The 16632-nt window shown below is 47.6% G+C and overlaps 2 protein-coding genes across 2 annotated transcripts in view; one reads left to right on the top strand and one right to left on the bottom strand.

The window, feature by feature from the left end:
* The first annotated feature begins 2042 nt into the window (after positions 1-2042).
* SETD6 (SET domain containing 6, protein lysine methyltransferase) lies at positions 2043-7559 on the top strand. Its single transcript, XM_065416627.1, has 6 exons — positions 2043-2111; positions 2571-2765; positions 3053-3176; positions 4204-4384; positions 4773-4915; positions 7050-7559. The coding sequence occupies exons 1-6, from the start codon at positions 2104-2106 to the stop codon at positions 7359-7361; spliced, it is 963 nt and encodes a 320-aa protein (XP_065272699.1). The 5' UTR covers positions 2043-2103; the 3' UTR covers positions 7362-7559.
* A 3530-nt stretch (positions 7560-11089) lies between these two features.
* CNOT1 (CCR4-NOT transcription complex subunit 1) overlaps positions 11090-16632 on the bottom strand; it is a 105039-nt gene continuing 99496 nt past the window's right edge. Inside the window, exons 45-49 of the mRNA XM_065416675.1 lie at positions 16152-16301; positions 14691-14871; positions 13243-13375; positions 12837-12971; positions 11090-12135 (exon numbers count right to left, since the gene is read on the bottom strand). Coding sequence (XP_065272747.1) covers positions 12057-12135; positions 12837-12971; positions 13243-13375; positions 14691-14871; positions 16152-16301 — 678 coding nt within the window. The 3' untranslated portion in view covers positions 11090-12056. The remainder of the gene's footprint in view (positions 12136-12836; positions 12972-13242; positions 13376-14690; positions 14872-16151; positions 16302-16632) is intronic.

Here is a 16632-nt window from a genome sequence, read left to right on the forward strand (position 1 = left end):
TTAACCCTTCAAGAAGCATGACTGGCCTGTCTTCTGATGATGATCTCGCATACATAAATATCCCCTTTCATCCCAAAGCACTTCACTCACCGCAGGAATGCGGCCATCTTTGTCCAGAAACACAACCGATGTGTAACCTTGAACTGCAGCCGTATAAGACAGGAAGTGAAGGAACTAGGGTATCCAATTGAAGCTATAGGGAGAGCTAGTAGTAATACTCTGTCCGTCCATAGACTTCAGAGCAGTTTACAAAGATGGGTAGGCAGCCGCCTCACCCTGTTTGAGGTGGAGAAACTGAGGCCCAGGCGAAATGAAATGATTTGCCCAATGCCAGAGTGAGCCTGGCTTTGCTGGAAATAGCACCCAGGTCTCCTAACGTCTGATCTGTTGTTCCGTCCCCTGGAGCCTAGTGCTTCCCTCTGTGGTGTAATTTACCCAAGTTGGAACTCAGCGAGGCCTCCAGGGTTACCCTCCGTCCTCTGCCATGAGATCTCTCTAGTGCCTGAGCTGTCCTTGTTCCCTAAGCTTGCCCCCTATTTCTGTTAGCAGGTGGCTGCAGGGGGCAGCCCTGCAGAGGATGGCAGAGCTGACGCCCTTTCTGGCTTCCTGGATTGGTGTGAGAAGGTCGGGTTGGAGCTCAGCCCAAAGGTAGGAGGATCCGGATGATGGAAGCCGGGTATCGAGTGACCCTCACCCAGGTGTGAGTCCCAGTGTTCAGAGGTCTCAGGCTGAGTGTGGTGTATGGGTATCTGCAACCCGTCGGGCTGATAGGGCAAGACTGGCTTCCCAAGGGCAGGGTGATCACTCATCCGTGGACATTCGGGGGGGGGGGGGGTTTGGAGTGGTGGGCAGGGAAGCAGCGAGGCTGAGTGCGAGGGCTTACGAGGTGGTGATCTCCAGTTACTTCGCACGTGCACTAGTGCAAGGGTGCAGCCGTCGGGTTGGCTATAGGTTTGTTATTTAAAAACCAACCTCCTGTTTACATTGGTAGGAAATCCCTCCGTGAGGGATGAGTCTAGCTGTCTGGACTTCCATGGATGCTGCTTGGATTTATTCTCCTGACCTCTTGGCTTCATTTCCCTTGCAACCCTTCACGGCTGTCCCATCAGAGGCAGGTTTTCACTGGGGTCCCCACAGGCCCTGACAGGCACCTCTCTCCTAGGTCTACGTGAGCAAAGAGGGCACGGTGTCAGACTACGGCCTGTTGGCCAGAGAGGACCTCCAGAACGGAGAAGTCCTCTTCACCATTCCAAGAGCCGCGCTCCTGTCCCAGCACACCACCTCCATCCGGTCCCTCTTGGAAAAAGGTACGAGAGCAGGACACGGGGCGTAGAGCTAAGGAGCCCTGCAGCTGACTTCAACTGGCTGCCACGTTGGAACAAAGTTCTTGGAAGTCGGGAGTTTTTCTAACCTGGTTCTCTTTGATTCTCCTGTTCCCTTGGCTGCTCTGTCACCATGTTGGCCCCCATTTTCTCTTCCAGCCGAGGCAGGAAAAAGGGAGATCGGATAAAATGTTATGGTCGCGCCTGCTGTGGGTAGACCAGTGATTAATATGCAGGAGTCTGGAGAATTTCAGGGGCAGCAAATGGGGCCTTAGTCAATGGCCAACGTGCTCTTGTCTGCTTCAGGCAGCCTGTAGCCTGGGGGAATCTCATGGGGAGGGGGAGTTGTCTGAGCTAGAGCTGGAGAGGGCAGTGGTTTGCAGAGCTTCTAAATGAACAAGTGGGGTAAGGGATTGTTGGTGGAAGAGCCACCCCCACCCTCCTGTCTCCCCGCCATCCTGGGAGTAGCAAGTCTGGAGTCCCCAACTCAACCCCACCCCTTCTGCCGGGGAGCCTGGAGCAGTGCAGTGATTTTGGTCCTTAACAGCCAATGGCACTGGCTCTCGGTGAAGGAATAATAGGACCTGGGATCTCAGCATGTTCCTCCCCTCCTCTCCTTCCTGTCTCCTCTGTGTCTGGCTCCCTAGACCAAGCGTCGCTGGAGAGTCAGTCTGGCTGGGTGCCTCTCCTTCTGTCTTTGCTGCATGAATACACGGCCAGCAACTCCCACTGGCGTCCCTACTTCTCGCTCTGGCCTGACTTCAGCAGCCTGGATCACCCCATGTTCTGGTAAGATTATACCACACGCTAGCGTCAGGCTGCAGAAATCCAGCCGCCTGCGCGAGACTCGGTCCTGGGCATTGGGTCCCTCCTGCCACTGGGGTGCTGGCTCTTGGGAGTCGGTGAGCTCCCGGGGATAAAGCCCTGGTCTGGCCTCAGTTCTGTTCCTGGCTATGTGCCTCCTGCCCTCTTTGGCTGTTTCCCCAAGGGTCAGCAGCACTGGGGCTAGGCATGGATGTCGCTTGGTTCTGTTAGATACGTTAGCAGCCTAGGTGGCTGCCCATCCTAAATGCTAGCCAGGGTTTACGGTGGGTTGAACTTGGGGTCTGGGCTAACTAGATGCAGACAGCAGTGGAGTGGGAGGCCATTGAGGATCCAGGAGACTTGACTCAGGGGTAACTATATTAATTCAATCCCTTCCTGGGTGGTGGTGGGGATCGTCTCTGCCACGCCTGCCCCTTGATACAGGCCTGAAGAAGAGAGGGTGAGGCTCCTACAAGGCACTGGCATCCTCGAAGCGGTGGACAAAGACCTGGCCAACATCCAGCTGGAGTACACCTCCATCATCCTGCCCTTCATGGAGTCCCACCTGGACCTCTTTGACCCCAAGCTGCACACGCCGGAGCTGTACCGGAGGCTGGTGGCATTCGTCATGGCCTACAGGTGAGATGGGGAGGTGCAGTTCCGCAGCAGACGTCTCTGCATCCAGAGGGGCTGAAGGAATCTCTTTGGGGAGTCAGACGTGAGGGCTAGATTGCAGCTCACCAGGCTTCTCCTGGCAGGAGGTGGCTCTGGCGCTGCCACCGCCTGGGCACACTGCGTACACGTCTCTGTGCCCTCCGAGGGAGCCAGCCGGCCCCTGGCAGTCACGGGCCCAGGGTGGGCTAAGGGCCACAGCTTCATTTCGCAAGGCTGGGAATCGGCTTGTCCTCACCTCTTCTCCCAAATAGCTTCCAGGAGCCCCTGGATGAGGAAGACGAGGATGAGAAGGAGCCCAACCCGCCCATGATGGTGCCCATGGCTGACATTTTGAATCACGTGGCCAATCACAATGCCAACCTGGAATATTCCCTGGTGAGTAGGTGGGGAGCCGCGGGAATGGAGAGTGTATGTATCCCTAGGCATTGGCCATGACTCATTACTCATCCAGCTGGTTCTATCTGATCACGACCAGCCACGGTGTGGTTCCCCTCTGGCCTTTGATGGGGTGCTGGAGGAGAAGCCCAGCCCTGGCTCTCCATTGAGACTCATCGATTCCAGAGCCAGGTGGGGGGCTGTTAAATCATCCAGTCTGCTGCCCTGCCTGCCACAGCCCACAGCACCTCACCTCTTACCCGGGCCTGAGCTCCAGGACTGGCGGCCTGGATTGCTCCTGCTTGGCGGAGGTAATGCTCGGCGACAGTAGCCCTAGGGGATTCCACGCTCCTGGCCCCCAATGCAAGGACCAGATCTGCCCGGGTGAAGCCCAGGGGGGTTCTGCAGGGGCAGCAGGGTGCGCCTTTGCCAATCTGATTGCGAGGGGGGGCGTTGGTGCCTCCACGTTGGGAGATGGGGGCCTGGCTCTAGGACATGCCGAGGGCCTGAGCACTGGGAAGTATGTTTTCCTGGAGGGAATGATGCTGGCCTGGTTTGCCCTCTTTGAAGCCTGATGTCCCTGTTTGCCATAGAACGAGCACGGGCAATGGCAATGCAAACGCTCCCACCCCAGCGACTCGGGCGGGGAAAGGGCTTGGTGGGCCACCAAGGTACTCGTATGTGACAGGAGCAGGACCGGAGACTGAGAGGTAGCAGCTAATGTTACACTCACCTCTGTGTTTGCCAGGGACTGACTGACTCCCCCAGGTCAGCCTATTGCACAAAGTATTGGATGGGACACAGAGAAACCCGCCTGGGTTTGCCAGGCAATAGGATTTCCTGGTGTGTCCCAGAATCACTTTCTCTCCTGCGCACGGGCCGGTGTGGGGAGCCAGCAAGGCGTGGTTCCCTTGCAGTCGTGGCAGGGGGAACTTGGCCAGACTTGCCCCATAAGGACGGAGTCTCTTACTCGGAGGATCGTGACGCTGCCTTCACCTGCGTGCCTGTTCCGTCCCTCTGCCTACAGGAGTGTTTGAAAATGGTCACCACGCAGCCCATCAGCAAAGGCCACGAGATCTTCAATACCTACGGCCAGATGGCCAACTGGCAACTCATGCACATGTACGGCTTTGCTGAGCCGTACCCCGGCAACACGGACGACACTGCCGACATCCAGATGGTGACGGTGCGCAGGGCTGCCCTGCAGGGTGAGTGGCTTGTAGCATTTGGAGGGAGGGTAACTTAATTCTAAATGACTCTGGTAGATGGAGACTATAGGCCATATCTGCAGCCCTTTAAACAAAGCGTGTAGTAGCCAGCTCATCGTGGGGCACCCACATTTGGCTTCAAGGCAGCCACAATCAACATCTGCCTCTGCTTTAGAAACAGTCCCTGAAACTGCCGTTTGCCTCTGGGTTTTAAGTGCTCAGCACTTCCTGGCAATCAGGCCTCTAAGGCATTGCACATTGGGGTACAAATTCGATAGTGGCTTTTGAAAGTCTTGGCCTGTGTCTCGCTCTACAGAGTTTTGTCCCCCCCCCCCCCCCAATGTGTAGTGGGCGTGGTTGACTTGTCTCTCCTGTCGTCCTCAACCAGGTGCCAGCACTGAAGCGGAGCGGCAGCTGGTCTCTGAGCAGTGGGATTTCCTTTGCCAGCTGGAGATGGTGGGGGAAGAAGGAGCCTTTGTGATTGGCTGGGAGGAAGTGTTGACAGAGGAAGAGCTGTCCATGACATTGAAGGTGCGTGGTGCTCCGGTGGAAGGGATTTCAGCGCTAGGTGACAAAGATGTCTGATGGCTGCACTGATCCTGCCCCATGGAGTCTTGTTCTCCAAAGGCTTGGCTGACTTGTGCTGTTGTACCTTCAGTGTGGGGTTACAGGTAGAATCTCTGCCTCAAGAGAATGGAGCTGCTCTGGAAGAGTTTATAAATACTGTATGTTGACCTGTTACAGGGATTTTTTGCTGTAAGAATAAAGGGGATGGGGAAATTTTGCCTTCCTGTGATTATAGCTTTACTCAGAACTGGTGAGGAGCATGATCCCCTCTGGAAAGGGTCCACTTGCACAGATGGAGTCTGGTGCTCTGGGATTATATGGAGGTCAAGTTAGAGTCTAGTGTGAAGGAGATGTGTGAGCTTCCTAGGGTAGTTGAGTCTCCGTGCTCTGATCCTCTTCAAGAGGGAGAAGCACTGTGACAGATTAGGGGATGTGTCCATGTGGCATTTAATTATATTGTTAATGCCATGCTGTATTTCAACATCCATTTGGAATGTAACCTTCAGTGTGGCTGAGAGCTCCATTTTGTAGCAGGGAGAAACTGTCCAGGAAGCTGAGAGCGCAGTCACAGGCTATCAATACAGTAACTCCTCACTTAAAGTCGTCCCGGTTAACGTTGTTTCGATGTTAAGTTGCTGATCAGTTAGGGCACATGCTCGTTTAAAGTTGTGCAATGCTCCCTTCTAACGTTGGCTTTGTCCACTGCTTGCAGGAAGAGCAGCCCGTTGCAGCTAGCTGGTGGGGGCTTGGAACCAGGGTGGACTGGCAGCCCCGCTATCAGTTCCCCACTCCCCTAAGTTCCCTGTGCAGCAGCCACCCAGCAGGCTATCAATTGCAGCTGTCCCTCCCCCCACTGCTGCCATTCCTGCTGTCTTGTAGTGTGAGAGGCTACATTAGCAACAATGTGTTAACCCTTGAGGGCTCAGCCGAGTGCTAGTTCATCATTTAGCACAGAGGTTCTCAAACTGGGGGTTGTGACCCCTCAGGGGGTTATTACATGGGGGATCACGAGCTGTCAACCTCCACCCTGCTTTGTCTCCAGCATTTATAATGGTGTTAAATATTTAAAAAGTATTTTTAATGTATAAGGGGGGGGGGTCGCACTCAGAGGCTTGCTATGTGAAAGGGGTCACCAGTACAAAAGTTTGAGAACCACTGATTTAGCAGCAAGGCATTCCCTAGGAAATATCCCACCCTCTAACTTCGCCACCTCAACCAAGCTTCACCATCATAGCTGTGAACAGTATTAAATTGTTTGTTTAAAACATATTCTGTGTGTATATCTATATAATATAGTTTTTTGTCTGGTGAAAAAAATTTCCCTGGAACCTAAACCCCCTTCCCCCCCTTTACATTAATTCTTATGGGGAAATTGGATTCACTTAACATTGTTTTGCTTAAAGTTGCATTTTTCAGGAACAGATCTACAACGGTAAGTGAGGAGTTACTGTCTTGGAGGGTCTATGCTTGTGACAGCCCTCCTGAAGCTAGCTGGGAAGGGGAAAGTATTTAACACCCTGCCAAAAGGCCCCTTCACGCCCCAGCTGTGCGCTAGCAGCACTGAAACTAGGAAGCAGACCCCTGAAAATCAGGATCTTAAATGTTGAGCTGCTTTATTTGCTTGCTTTTTTAAAGCTTTCACAGTACAGTTGACTAACATTTAATCTCTTATCAGATGAGAATCTGTTTTCATGTGAAGGGTGCCGGCCCAGGGAATTTTAAGAAACACACCAGCCTTCCCCCCTCAGGCCTATGACAGTGTTGCAATAAAACTAAGTACTGCTGGGAAACTAAGGCCCCTGAAGATCAGATCCTGTACTGAAGAAAGCATGCTCAGCATGTGTCTTGGCCAAACGCCCCCACTAAACCAACTAGCTGATTTGATAGCCTGTGGATGGGTTATTCACTACCTCCTTGGTGCCCCTTCCCACTGCAGATCTGTGAGAGTCCAGGAGGATTGTGTTGTGCTAGCTGCGGTAGAGACTTTTCCCCCCGAACTAGTGTTCAGTAGCTGAAAATTGGGACCTTGATTCTACTCAACCTTAGTCATGCGTCACTGCCTGAGATAATGACTAGGTATCCGTGTGGTTGGTTGCAGGTGCTGTGTATGGCTGCAGAAGAATTCAAAGAGTTTAAAGAGCATGAGGGCTGGGAAGAAGACACAGAGGATGAAGAGAGCTTTACTTTGTCTAACGAGACAATACCCAGACTCAAAGCCTCATGGAAGAAGCTTCTCCGTGACAGTGCGCTGCTGACGCTGGAGTCTTACAGCTCAGACCTGAAAGCAGAGCAGGACTTGCTCAATGACAAGGTGGCTTATGGCAAACTAAGCCCGAGAGAGCAGCGGGCCTTGCAAGTGCGCTATGGGCAGAAGAGGATCTTGCAGCAATTGCTGGAGCTGACAAGCTAGCAGAGGCTGAACTGGGAATTGCAGCCCTTGTATAAAGCACACCTTGCACTCTCTCCCCCACTGGTGGGATGGATGGGGTGGCCACTTGTATTCAGGAAGAACAGAGGATGAGAGTTGATTTGGACCCACTTACTCCTGATATTTCTGTATTGGCTTTTCATCTACCTCTTGACTTTTCTATAAATTACATACCTGTCTTACTGGGGAGGGAAAAGTCTGTTCCTTAAATTTCAGCCTTAAGCGTGACATGCAGGAGGGTTCCCCGTGTTCAAGAACCCAGTCTAGCCATGCTAACTTTGATTGAGGCAGTGGCCCACCCCTCGGCCACTAATTATCACAGAACACTGATTTTATACATGCAAGGATGACATCTTGAAGTGATTCTCATTCACTGTTACAAGCATCTAAGAAAATGCTCACTCTAGTCACCAGGGAGTTTTCCATTAGTAGAAACAGCCTTCAAACTCTGTAAGCAGCTGTGCCTGCAGCCCTGCCCTGCTAGTAACTTGTTCAAAGCCTGAGTAGGGCTGCAGATTTTTCCCAAGCTTCAGACTAAAGGTAGTACATTTCAGAACCCTGGATCTGCTACAGTTGGCTCAATTCTCTCCCTTGGACTTCATTCTGCATACGGTCAAGCAACACGCCATGAGACAGAGCTATCAGCTAGCATCATATTGTTACTCAGTTTTGCCGTAGGTAAAGCCTGAGGTGTTTGGGGGTGCAACTGAGACGAACATGGGCTTTTAGTGCTATTAGCGTTATGCACTTTTTTGGCCAGTACGTGACAGGATTTTTTACCTGCTTTTGAGATGGCAACAATTCCTCTGTGGTATTAGAGCTCAGTCCCCAACAGTGAGGAGGGGTGGCTACTTTGCTTGGCTGCTCTCTGCGGACAGTCTAAGGAGGAAGGCAGATAAGTGATTTGTGCCGTGCCATCTCTGCCATGCAGTAGGTAAGGGATGCTTGGCAACACAAGTTGTCTTTAGGAATTGCTCCACTTTCTAGAGGCCTGGATGGTCACTGCCAGAATCTTAAGGTCCTACAATTCTACAGCCTGGTCAGGAAGAGACAGCATGGAATTCCCTAGGTTAAGGTAGGCACATCTCTAGGAATACAAATAACTAGGCCACATCTTTTTCTCTGAACGACTAAAAATGGTGCAGCTCTTTGTCAATGGCGTTTTCTTAAGTTAAAAGGGCTCCGATTCCTTAGTGAAATGGATTTTTTCCCTTGCCTATTAATACTAAAGGCTGTGCAGGCCCAATTATGCCCTTCATGAAAGCAAAGGAATTTGTACACCAGTTTGAGCTGGACTCTATTCCCTGTTCCTTAGCCTCTGCTCTGGTGGTGCTGCAGGCTGAGGGGGAAGTGTAGTTTTCTGCTTGCTAAAATAAAGGTATGACAGAAGTGGCACAGGGAAGTGAGATTTACTTACCAGAGCTTTTGCGTGTATCTTCTGCAGTCTTCTTTTCAGTGGGTATTTCTGGTTTCCTTTTAGTCCAGGGATCGGCTACCTCTGGCACGCAGCTCCCCTGGGTAAGCACCCTGGCAGGCCAGGCCAGTTTGTTTACCTGCCGCATCTGCAGGTTTGGCTGATCATGGCTCCCACTGGCCACAGTTCACCGCTCCAGGCCAATGGGGGCTGCGGGAAGGGCAGCCAGCACCTCCTTCGGCCTGCACCGCTTCCCGCCCCCCCCATTGGCCGGGATCAGCAAAGCACGGCCACTGGAAGTCGTGATCAACCAAACCTGCAAACAGCAGGTAAACAAACTGGCCCAGTGTGCCAGAGGTTGCTGACCTGTTTTAGTCAATCACTTGTACTTGTCCAGTTGACAGCTGGGTCCTTGATTTCCTCTTATTCACCACTGCAGTAGAAGCAGCCTCTTCTAAGTAGGCAGGGGATGGAGGATAGGTTTGCATTTCTCCCACCAATTGAAAGTGTTGCAGCAGTTGATGATTTGGGGCAGTGAGCTTTTCTTTCACCTTGAGTGACCTGAAATACTCCTATAAGATTGGCCACAGGGTGTGTGCACACTGTTGCTTTTGACCTCAGCTACTGGCTAGCAGGTAGCTTGTGGTGCTGGTCTTAAGCCATGGTTGCATTGGCCTGGCTCTAGCCACAGGCCTGCTTCCTTCACCCACACCTAGAATTCACTGCATGGCAGGACCCTAATATGTGTGCCTACTAGAGGGAAGGCATCAGTCAGCCTTTTGCCTGGTTGCAGTGAAGTTGGGGGTGCTGGCTATGACCCTCTCCCTCATTCTGCTTTGCCAGCTTTAAGCAATTTTGTAGGAACAGGCTCAGCCTTTTGAGGCATTGCTTGAGAGAAACCATACATGCTAGAACAGCTAGTATTAGTTATGCTGAATGGCATTGGCCTGTCCCGTCAGTGACTATTTAGTTCAGTTCTTGATATGGGCTGCTACAGCTGAACTGCATAACTAAGTTAGTTGATACCAGCAGCATAGGTGCAGTTATCCACAACCCTACTGCAGACCAAGCTAGGAAAGAAAAAGGGAAGCCAGGCTTTTTGTTGGTATCTGGTATCCTAGAAATTCATTTACCATGGGGAACACAATGTGGGAGGGCATCTGCTGTCAGGTTTCATTTTAATCATGGAAAAATGGATTTTCTTCTTCATAAACTAGGATCCCTGCTAATCACTAGTAAGGCCTCATCACATTCAGCTGGAGTTCAGTGCAAGTGGCGGCCTGCCTGCCAGAACTGCTTAGGTTTTGTCCAACTGCCTTTGAAGTATTGTAGAGAGGTGCTGTACAAAACACTGGTCAGAGGCAGTTTGGGGTGCCAGAGTTCACCAGGGTTGGATCCTTGGCTCTATTTCTGTGTTGCCAAGGGAGACAACATTGAGGTGAACATGTACTTGTTTGCAGGCTATTGAGTGGCGGATTTTTTAAAGGGAAGTGGGCATTTTTACATGAAGGTCCTTTCAGAACAGGGAAATGGCCACAGAGCTTTATCAATATTCATTTGAAGGGCTGGTGCTGCTGTTCATGTCCAGCCTTTCATAATTTTTAAAGAATAAATGGGCACCTTACCTTTGCAGGTAAATTTTGCTATGAGACAAGCAAACATGCAACTTTCATGAGCTTTCTCCCTTATATATAAAGAAAGATAAAAAGCCTTTAAGTCTTAGCACCTTTTAGGATTTGAGATTATTTGCCTTTGAAGCATGCAGGCCCTGCCTCTGGAGAGGTGAAGTTGTCAAACTGAACCTTGATGGCTGAAAGCCAACCTATTCAGTGTCAGTAATTAAAAGTCAGCTACACATTAATAAGATCAGATTCCTTCAAGGAGATTTATGCAGGAATTATATGCATTTGATCACCAAGAGTTAAGACAACTGAGCTACAATTTACTGCATTATCCACTTTCTCTCTTCTCCCATAATGCTATATTAACACACAGCCTCTCCATCAGAGGCTAATCTAGCCAGGAAAATAGCCAAAGCTCATGTTTGGATGCTTTGACAACCTGCTAATGGCATCATTTGTGCATGTGAATTTGTGATTAACCTAAAGAGCCTCACTAGTGTTACACTACCATCCTCTACCTTGAGATTAGAGTTCCAAACATGACGTTTACTTGAATTTTCTCAGCATTAGCTCAAGTTCAAAACGTGTCTAATGGGCCTGGCCCAGGTAGTATTGTACTATAGAACTTTGAAAACCCAGTAGAATGGTACTGCCGAGAATAAGCAGAGCTGCACTTGCTGCATGTCATGACTTTAATGTGTAACTACAGTATGCATACATACAAGAAGTGGGAGAACTAAAGCCCAAGAACTAGAAAGGCTACAAAATACAACACATGGACCAATACATTTACAAAACATTCAAAATCCTTACAAAATGGGCTGTATTGGTCCTTTGTTCTTTTTACAAACTTATGCTGTGTGGCCACAGGGGGACAGTTCTAGATTTAGCTCCCCCCTTCCAAAATTTACAAGTGTCAGGAAAAAAAGAAAAAAAAGCTATAGGCCAGGTCTCTCTACTAAAAACAGCTGACCCTCTCCCGAAGGGCCTGAAGTTTATCTTATCCAACAGAAAGGAGGCGGGCTCTGAAGGCTACCTCCCCCCACTGTCAGCAGTTGATTGGGGGGCAGGAGGGAGAAGCAACACTAGACCTTAAACCCAACCCCTCCCTCCCACATTCCATAGTATTCCCATATCCCAACACATCCACTTTTTTTTTTTTAAACAACTTAGTGATTTAAAGGTCCCCCATCCACAAAGAAAAAAAATAAGTTACATAATATTTAAAACTGGCTTTTCAATATTCTTTGGGAGTCCGGGAATGTCAGGACAAGGAGGTCTGCCCTAGACAAGTGCTTGGCATCAGCAGCTGCCCCTTTATTACAAGCTGGACAGGCACCAGTTATCCACCTGCCTTTAACACAATTTGCACAAACCCAAGAAGTCCAGACAAACGTTTCGGTTCCATGTATTTACACTAGTTCAAAATGATATTCACAGCATCTTCTAAATTTTGGCCAAGAGTCAAAATTTTGCTTTAAACTTTGGAACATGCCCACACAGACTTTCACCCAAAGGCTTGTTGTGTGTACCCAAATCGAGGGGCTGGGAAGGTCAGGAAGAGCTTTAAGGATTCTTCTGTCAGTTTGATGGGAAGGGGACCTCCAGGCTGGCACGCTTACAATACAAGATGCAGTTCATCTAACTGGCACCAGTGCCTTCCATCACTTGCTGTGCCTGCTTCTGCCCCATGCAGCACTGTGCAACTGACTGAAACAACCTAAACATGGACAGAAGAGCAAAAAAGTTGAGGGACAGAGCTATATAGTTCAGTAAAAATCTTCATTTTGAGACACCTTCAACACTGGGATTTCCTGTAAACATAGGAATGCAAGAGCTCACAATCCACCTAGCACCAAGCTGGATTTTGAGATGCTATTCTAAAGTAGCAGTCACGGAAGCTGTGGCATAATGGATAGTCCTTTTCCCAGTTTGATTTATAGCGCTTTCAGACAGGAATACATTGATTTGAGATTTCAAAAAGAAAGCTACCCTCCACTACTGAACACAGCATTTATCAGAGATTTATGAAATAGCATGTTCCCATGTAATTTGATATCATGGGGTTATGCAATCAAACATGTAAACAGAGGCACCAGAGTCAAGTGGACAGTGTCCTAGGAGTAGGACAAGTTCTAGGCTCACTTCTGCCAGCATATTCTGACATTGTGCTTCATTCCCCATAATCTGTAAAATGCAATTATTTCACCTGCTTCATGGATGCACTTCGATATCTATCCATGTAAAGCATTTTACAAGGCCAAAGTAGTAATATTTATTGTCACCTATTTTATCCAATGGGGCTGTGTCAGCTTAGTATGAAATGGAATATCACCACTAATATTTCCATTATGTGACTGAATAAACCAAGGTGAGCATGAGTTTGCAATTAAACCATACAAAACAAAGTTATCTACTCACTTCTCAATTTCCGGAGCACAGTGAACAAACTCATGGTTCCAGAATTTAAATGCTGGATTTTTTATCAGCTCAATGAAGGTAATGAGGAGACCCCATGGGTGAGGTCTATTTACAATCAGTCGTTCCAACAGTACCCTGAAGTACACAAAGAAAAAAAAAGAAAACAGGGAAGGCTCAACACAGATCTCCTACAAGACACTGATATTTACAACACAGCACAGTGAAGAGAACACATTTGCTCTTGCAAGCAGCATCAAATTGCACTAGGTGTTCTTGTTCTATAGCACTAGACAGTAACATTATACAACTCAACGCAACACCTGCCTCCAAGACTAGAAGTCATTTAATTTCCAGCAAAGTGAAGAGTTGAACTATAAAGATTGTGAATGTAACTGCCCCTCCTCACCTAGTGATCTGTTCCTGGATAGCCTCAGTATTGGCCTCTGCAAATAGGTAAAGCATGGTACAACTGAAATAGTGTGTATGGCTGTTTGGGTACCGCAGCTGATTGGCAATTGCATTCAAGAAGAGGTACCGACCTGGAAAGAGAAAGTAGGTGTTTAATAGGAAGTAATTAGTTTCCCTTACACAACATAATGCAGGAGTCGGCAACCTTTCAGAAGTGGTGTGCCGAGTCTTCATTTATTCACTCTAATTTAAGGTTTCGCGTGCCAGTCATACATTTAAACGTTTTTAGAAGGTCTCTTTCTACAAGTCTAGAATATATAACTAAACTACTGTTGTATGTAAAGTAAATAAGGATTTTAAAATGTTTAAGAAGCTTCATTTATAGTTAAATTAAAATGCAGAGCCCCCCGGACCAGTGGCCAGGACCCAGGCAGTGTGAGTGCCACTGAAAATCAGCTCGCGTGCCGCCTTTGGCACGCGTGCCATAGGTTGCCTACCCCTGACATAATGGAACAAGGAAGCACCCTAGCACTGCTTAAGGATTCAGATGTATGGTTCTGCACTACACAGTTTAAAGAAACTTCAGTAAAAAGCTAAAAAAATTAGGGTGCTTCACAACATTGATCCCAGCTGGAGTTCTTGTACCAAGAATTTGGGCTTCCTCTTCATGACATTTGTTGCAAAGCAGTACACCCCCTCAGGTTTGCAGCTGTCCCAGAAGGGCTGAACAAGATTCTTTCATTGTACGGATTCAAAATTCTCAGCCAAAGCAACATTCCTACACCAAATTTAGAATCTTCTATTACATTAATTAATATTCATAACACACTTTGGAGATGAAAGTTTCAAAGTGAAGTGTTACATGCCAAGTATTATCCTGTTCTAACACTTCTTATATTTCACAAGCCAAGCAGGTGTAACTAACTCTTTTGCAATCTTACCCTCTACTACTTATCTTGGATGGATGCTATTTATTAAATCCTCCCAGAACAGAGATACCAGTTTTAGTGTCGATTACTCCAGACTCTAGAGAACGTGACGCTTGTCTCTATCTTGAAGCAAAGCTCATTGCACTTAAGGATTATACTGCGTAAAGGGGGTGGGAGGGTGACTAGCTGATCTCAGCACATTAAATAAGTCTCCAGTAGAGGAAAGAATCAATATTTCTCTAAGAAGAGAGTCAAAATCTAGTTCACTCCAAAATTAACTTTTTATACTTCGCGAATAGTCAATGTGTTTCAGATAAGTTTAGTTCCAATAAAATATTTTTAGTGTATTCAGAACTCTATTGTAATGCAGTGTTGCTTAATACAAAACCACTAGCAGTTAAGTGGTATTTCAGTTTTTTCCATAGTACCCAGAGCTAATCTGCTCTCTTAACTAAGAAGGCTTCAAGAACCATTTCAGGCTAGAAGCAAACAAGTGATCCAGAGAAGTTCTGCTTACCTTCTGTGTCCAGATCCACAGCCAAGTTCTGGAAAATGTCCATGTGAGCTGAATGGGTGATAGTGCTCATAGAGGGTGTGCTGCCTTTGTTGTGAATATGTGCAATAGCCTGAGTGCCTACGTAGAGCACCAGTGCATTAATCAGCTGGATGTTGTAGCGATTGCCAGGTTCATTGGATACCTGGTGGGCACAGCACAAGAAAAAGGTTAGCTTTTTACAATCCTTCAGAGTTCTTAGGGACTGTGTGAAGGGAATGATTTGGAGAGATTGTCAGCATTCAAATATCTGCTTTATGCAGAAAGCAATGTCTAATTATAAATCTAAAGTCTGAAATTTGGGTTTCTTACTTTGTAGATAGTGCTTGCCAATACCTCTCTACACGAAAGAGAGACAGACACTATATTAAATTACAGCCTAAACTAGGTCTTAATATCCAACTTTTAGTACCCAATTCTGTTGCAAGTCAAGCTTTGCAGTTACTGAATTCACATTTAACATACACTGAAGTGGGCTTTAGCTTCCATGGCCTCCTTTTCAAAAGTGTTTGTGTATACATGTAACATTTGCAATTGCCTGAAACCATGTACCAATCTGAATATATAATTACACAAATAAAAAGGAGTTTCCATTAACAAGTGACTCAAAAGCAACTTCTGACTTGAACTTGTTTAATTGGTTTTAGAAACTGATTAGCTGAGGTGAATTCAATAAAGTCTGGTGAGAGTCTCAAAGATCATAGAATATCAGGGTTGGAAGGGACCTCAGGAGGTCATCTAGTCCACCTGCTCAAAGCAGGACCAGTCCCCAGACACATTTTTACCCCCAATCCCTAAATAGCCCCCTCAAGGATTGAACTCACAACCTTGGGTTTAGCAGGCCAATGCTCAAACCACTGAGCTATCCCTCGCCCTATACTTAACTGACATGGAAAGCAATGAACAGGATGTCCAGGTTAAAAGCGCTAAGCTGATTTGAGAACTGCTGAAAAGACAGCTGACATGGACACCTCCTAAGCCATCTGGTACCAGGGGCTCTCACTGCAGGAGAAAGCCATCAGAACACACTGTTTGGGGAATTTTTGCCAATTTATGCACTGAAGCAGTTTCAGGAGGAGGAGTTTATGGTACCCTGAATGGCAAGTGAAGTCCTATTTTTCTACAGGACTAAGATGGACTCTTCTCAAAGCTACATCGCTTGAGAATCACTGCATTAACACTCCCGCTGTCAAAACACCACATCATCTTTGGTGATACTAAATTAGCCAAGATTTCTATTTGTTGTGCATTGGGAAACGCACTGAGTATCTAGCAGGAAAGAGCATTTTTGGAGGCTCTTATCCCCGTCACATCTTCCAAACAGTACATCACAGTATTTTATACCTGTTGAGTCACATTATCTCACTTCCTACATGGTTTTCAGCCTCAGACTCTAAAAACATTTTCAGGGATGGATCCACTAACCTGTAGATTGCTGCGCAAGTCAGACAGGAAAGTGACAGGCGAGCGAGTTTTGAGATAGGAATCCAAATCTTTTTTGAACTGAGGTGGCATCACTCCAGTAAAGTTGGTGAGTATTCGTGGTGCAATATTAATCTCACTTAACATGTCCACCTGCCAAAGAAAAACTCCATTAGTAATCCTTTAGCTAATTCCTGCTATTTAAAACCAAAATTATGGTTGCAAGACTTCCTAAGGAAAGGAAGTTTGAGTTCATCATACCAGCCACTCCTATCTATACATTTTTATACCAGAAGGTATAACATGAAATTCAATTCCCCTGGTGCACTGCTGGAGCTCTTGATCTTTGTTTTCAGACTTCAAAATAGCTGGTTTCTTAATCTGATGTCACTTATAAATTGCTGAAGAGTGGATACATCAGGCTGTGTATCCCATTACCAGTCTGACCTCTCTAAATCAACTGTTTGAAATCAGCCCAGATTGG

Source organism: Emys orbicularis, chromosome 14 (assembly GCF_028017835.1).
Source record: "Emys orbicularis isolate rEmyOrb1 chromosome 14, rEmyOrb1.hap1, whole genome shotgun sequence".
NCBI classification, from domain to species: domain Eukaryota; kingdom Metazoa; phylum Chordata; order Testudines; family Emydidae; genus Emys; species Emys orbicularis.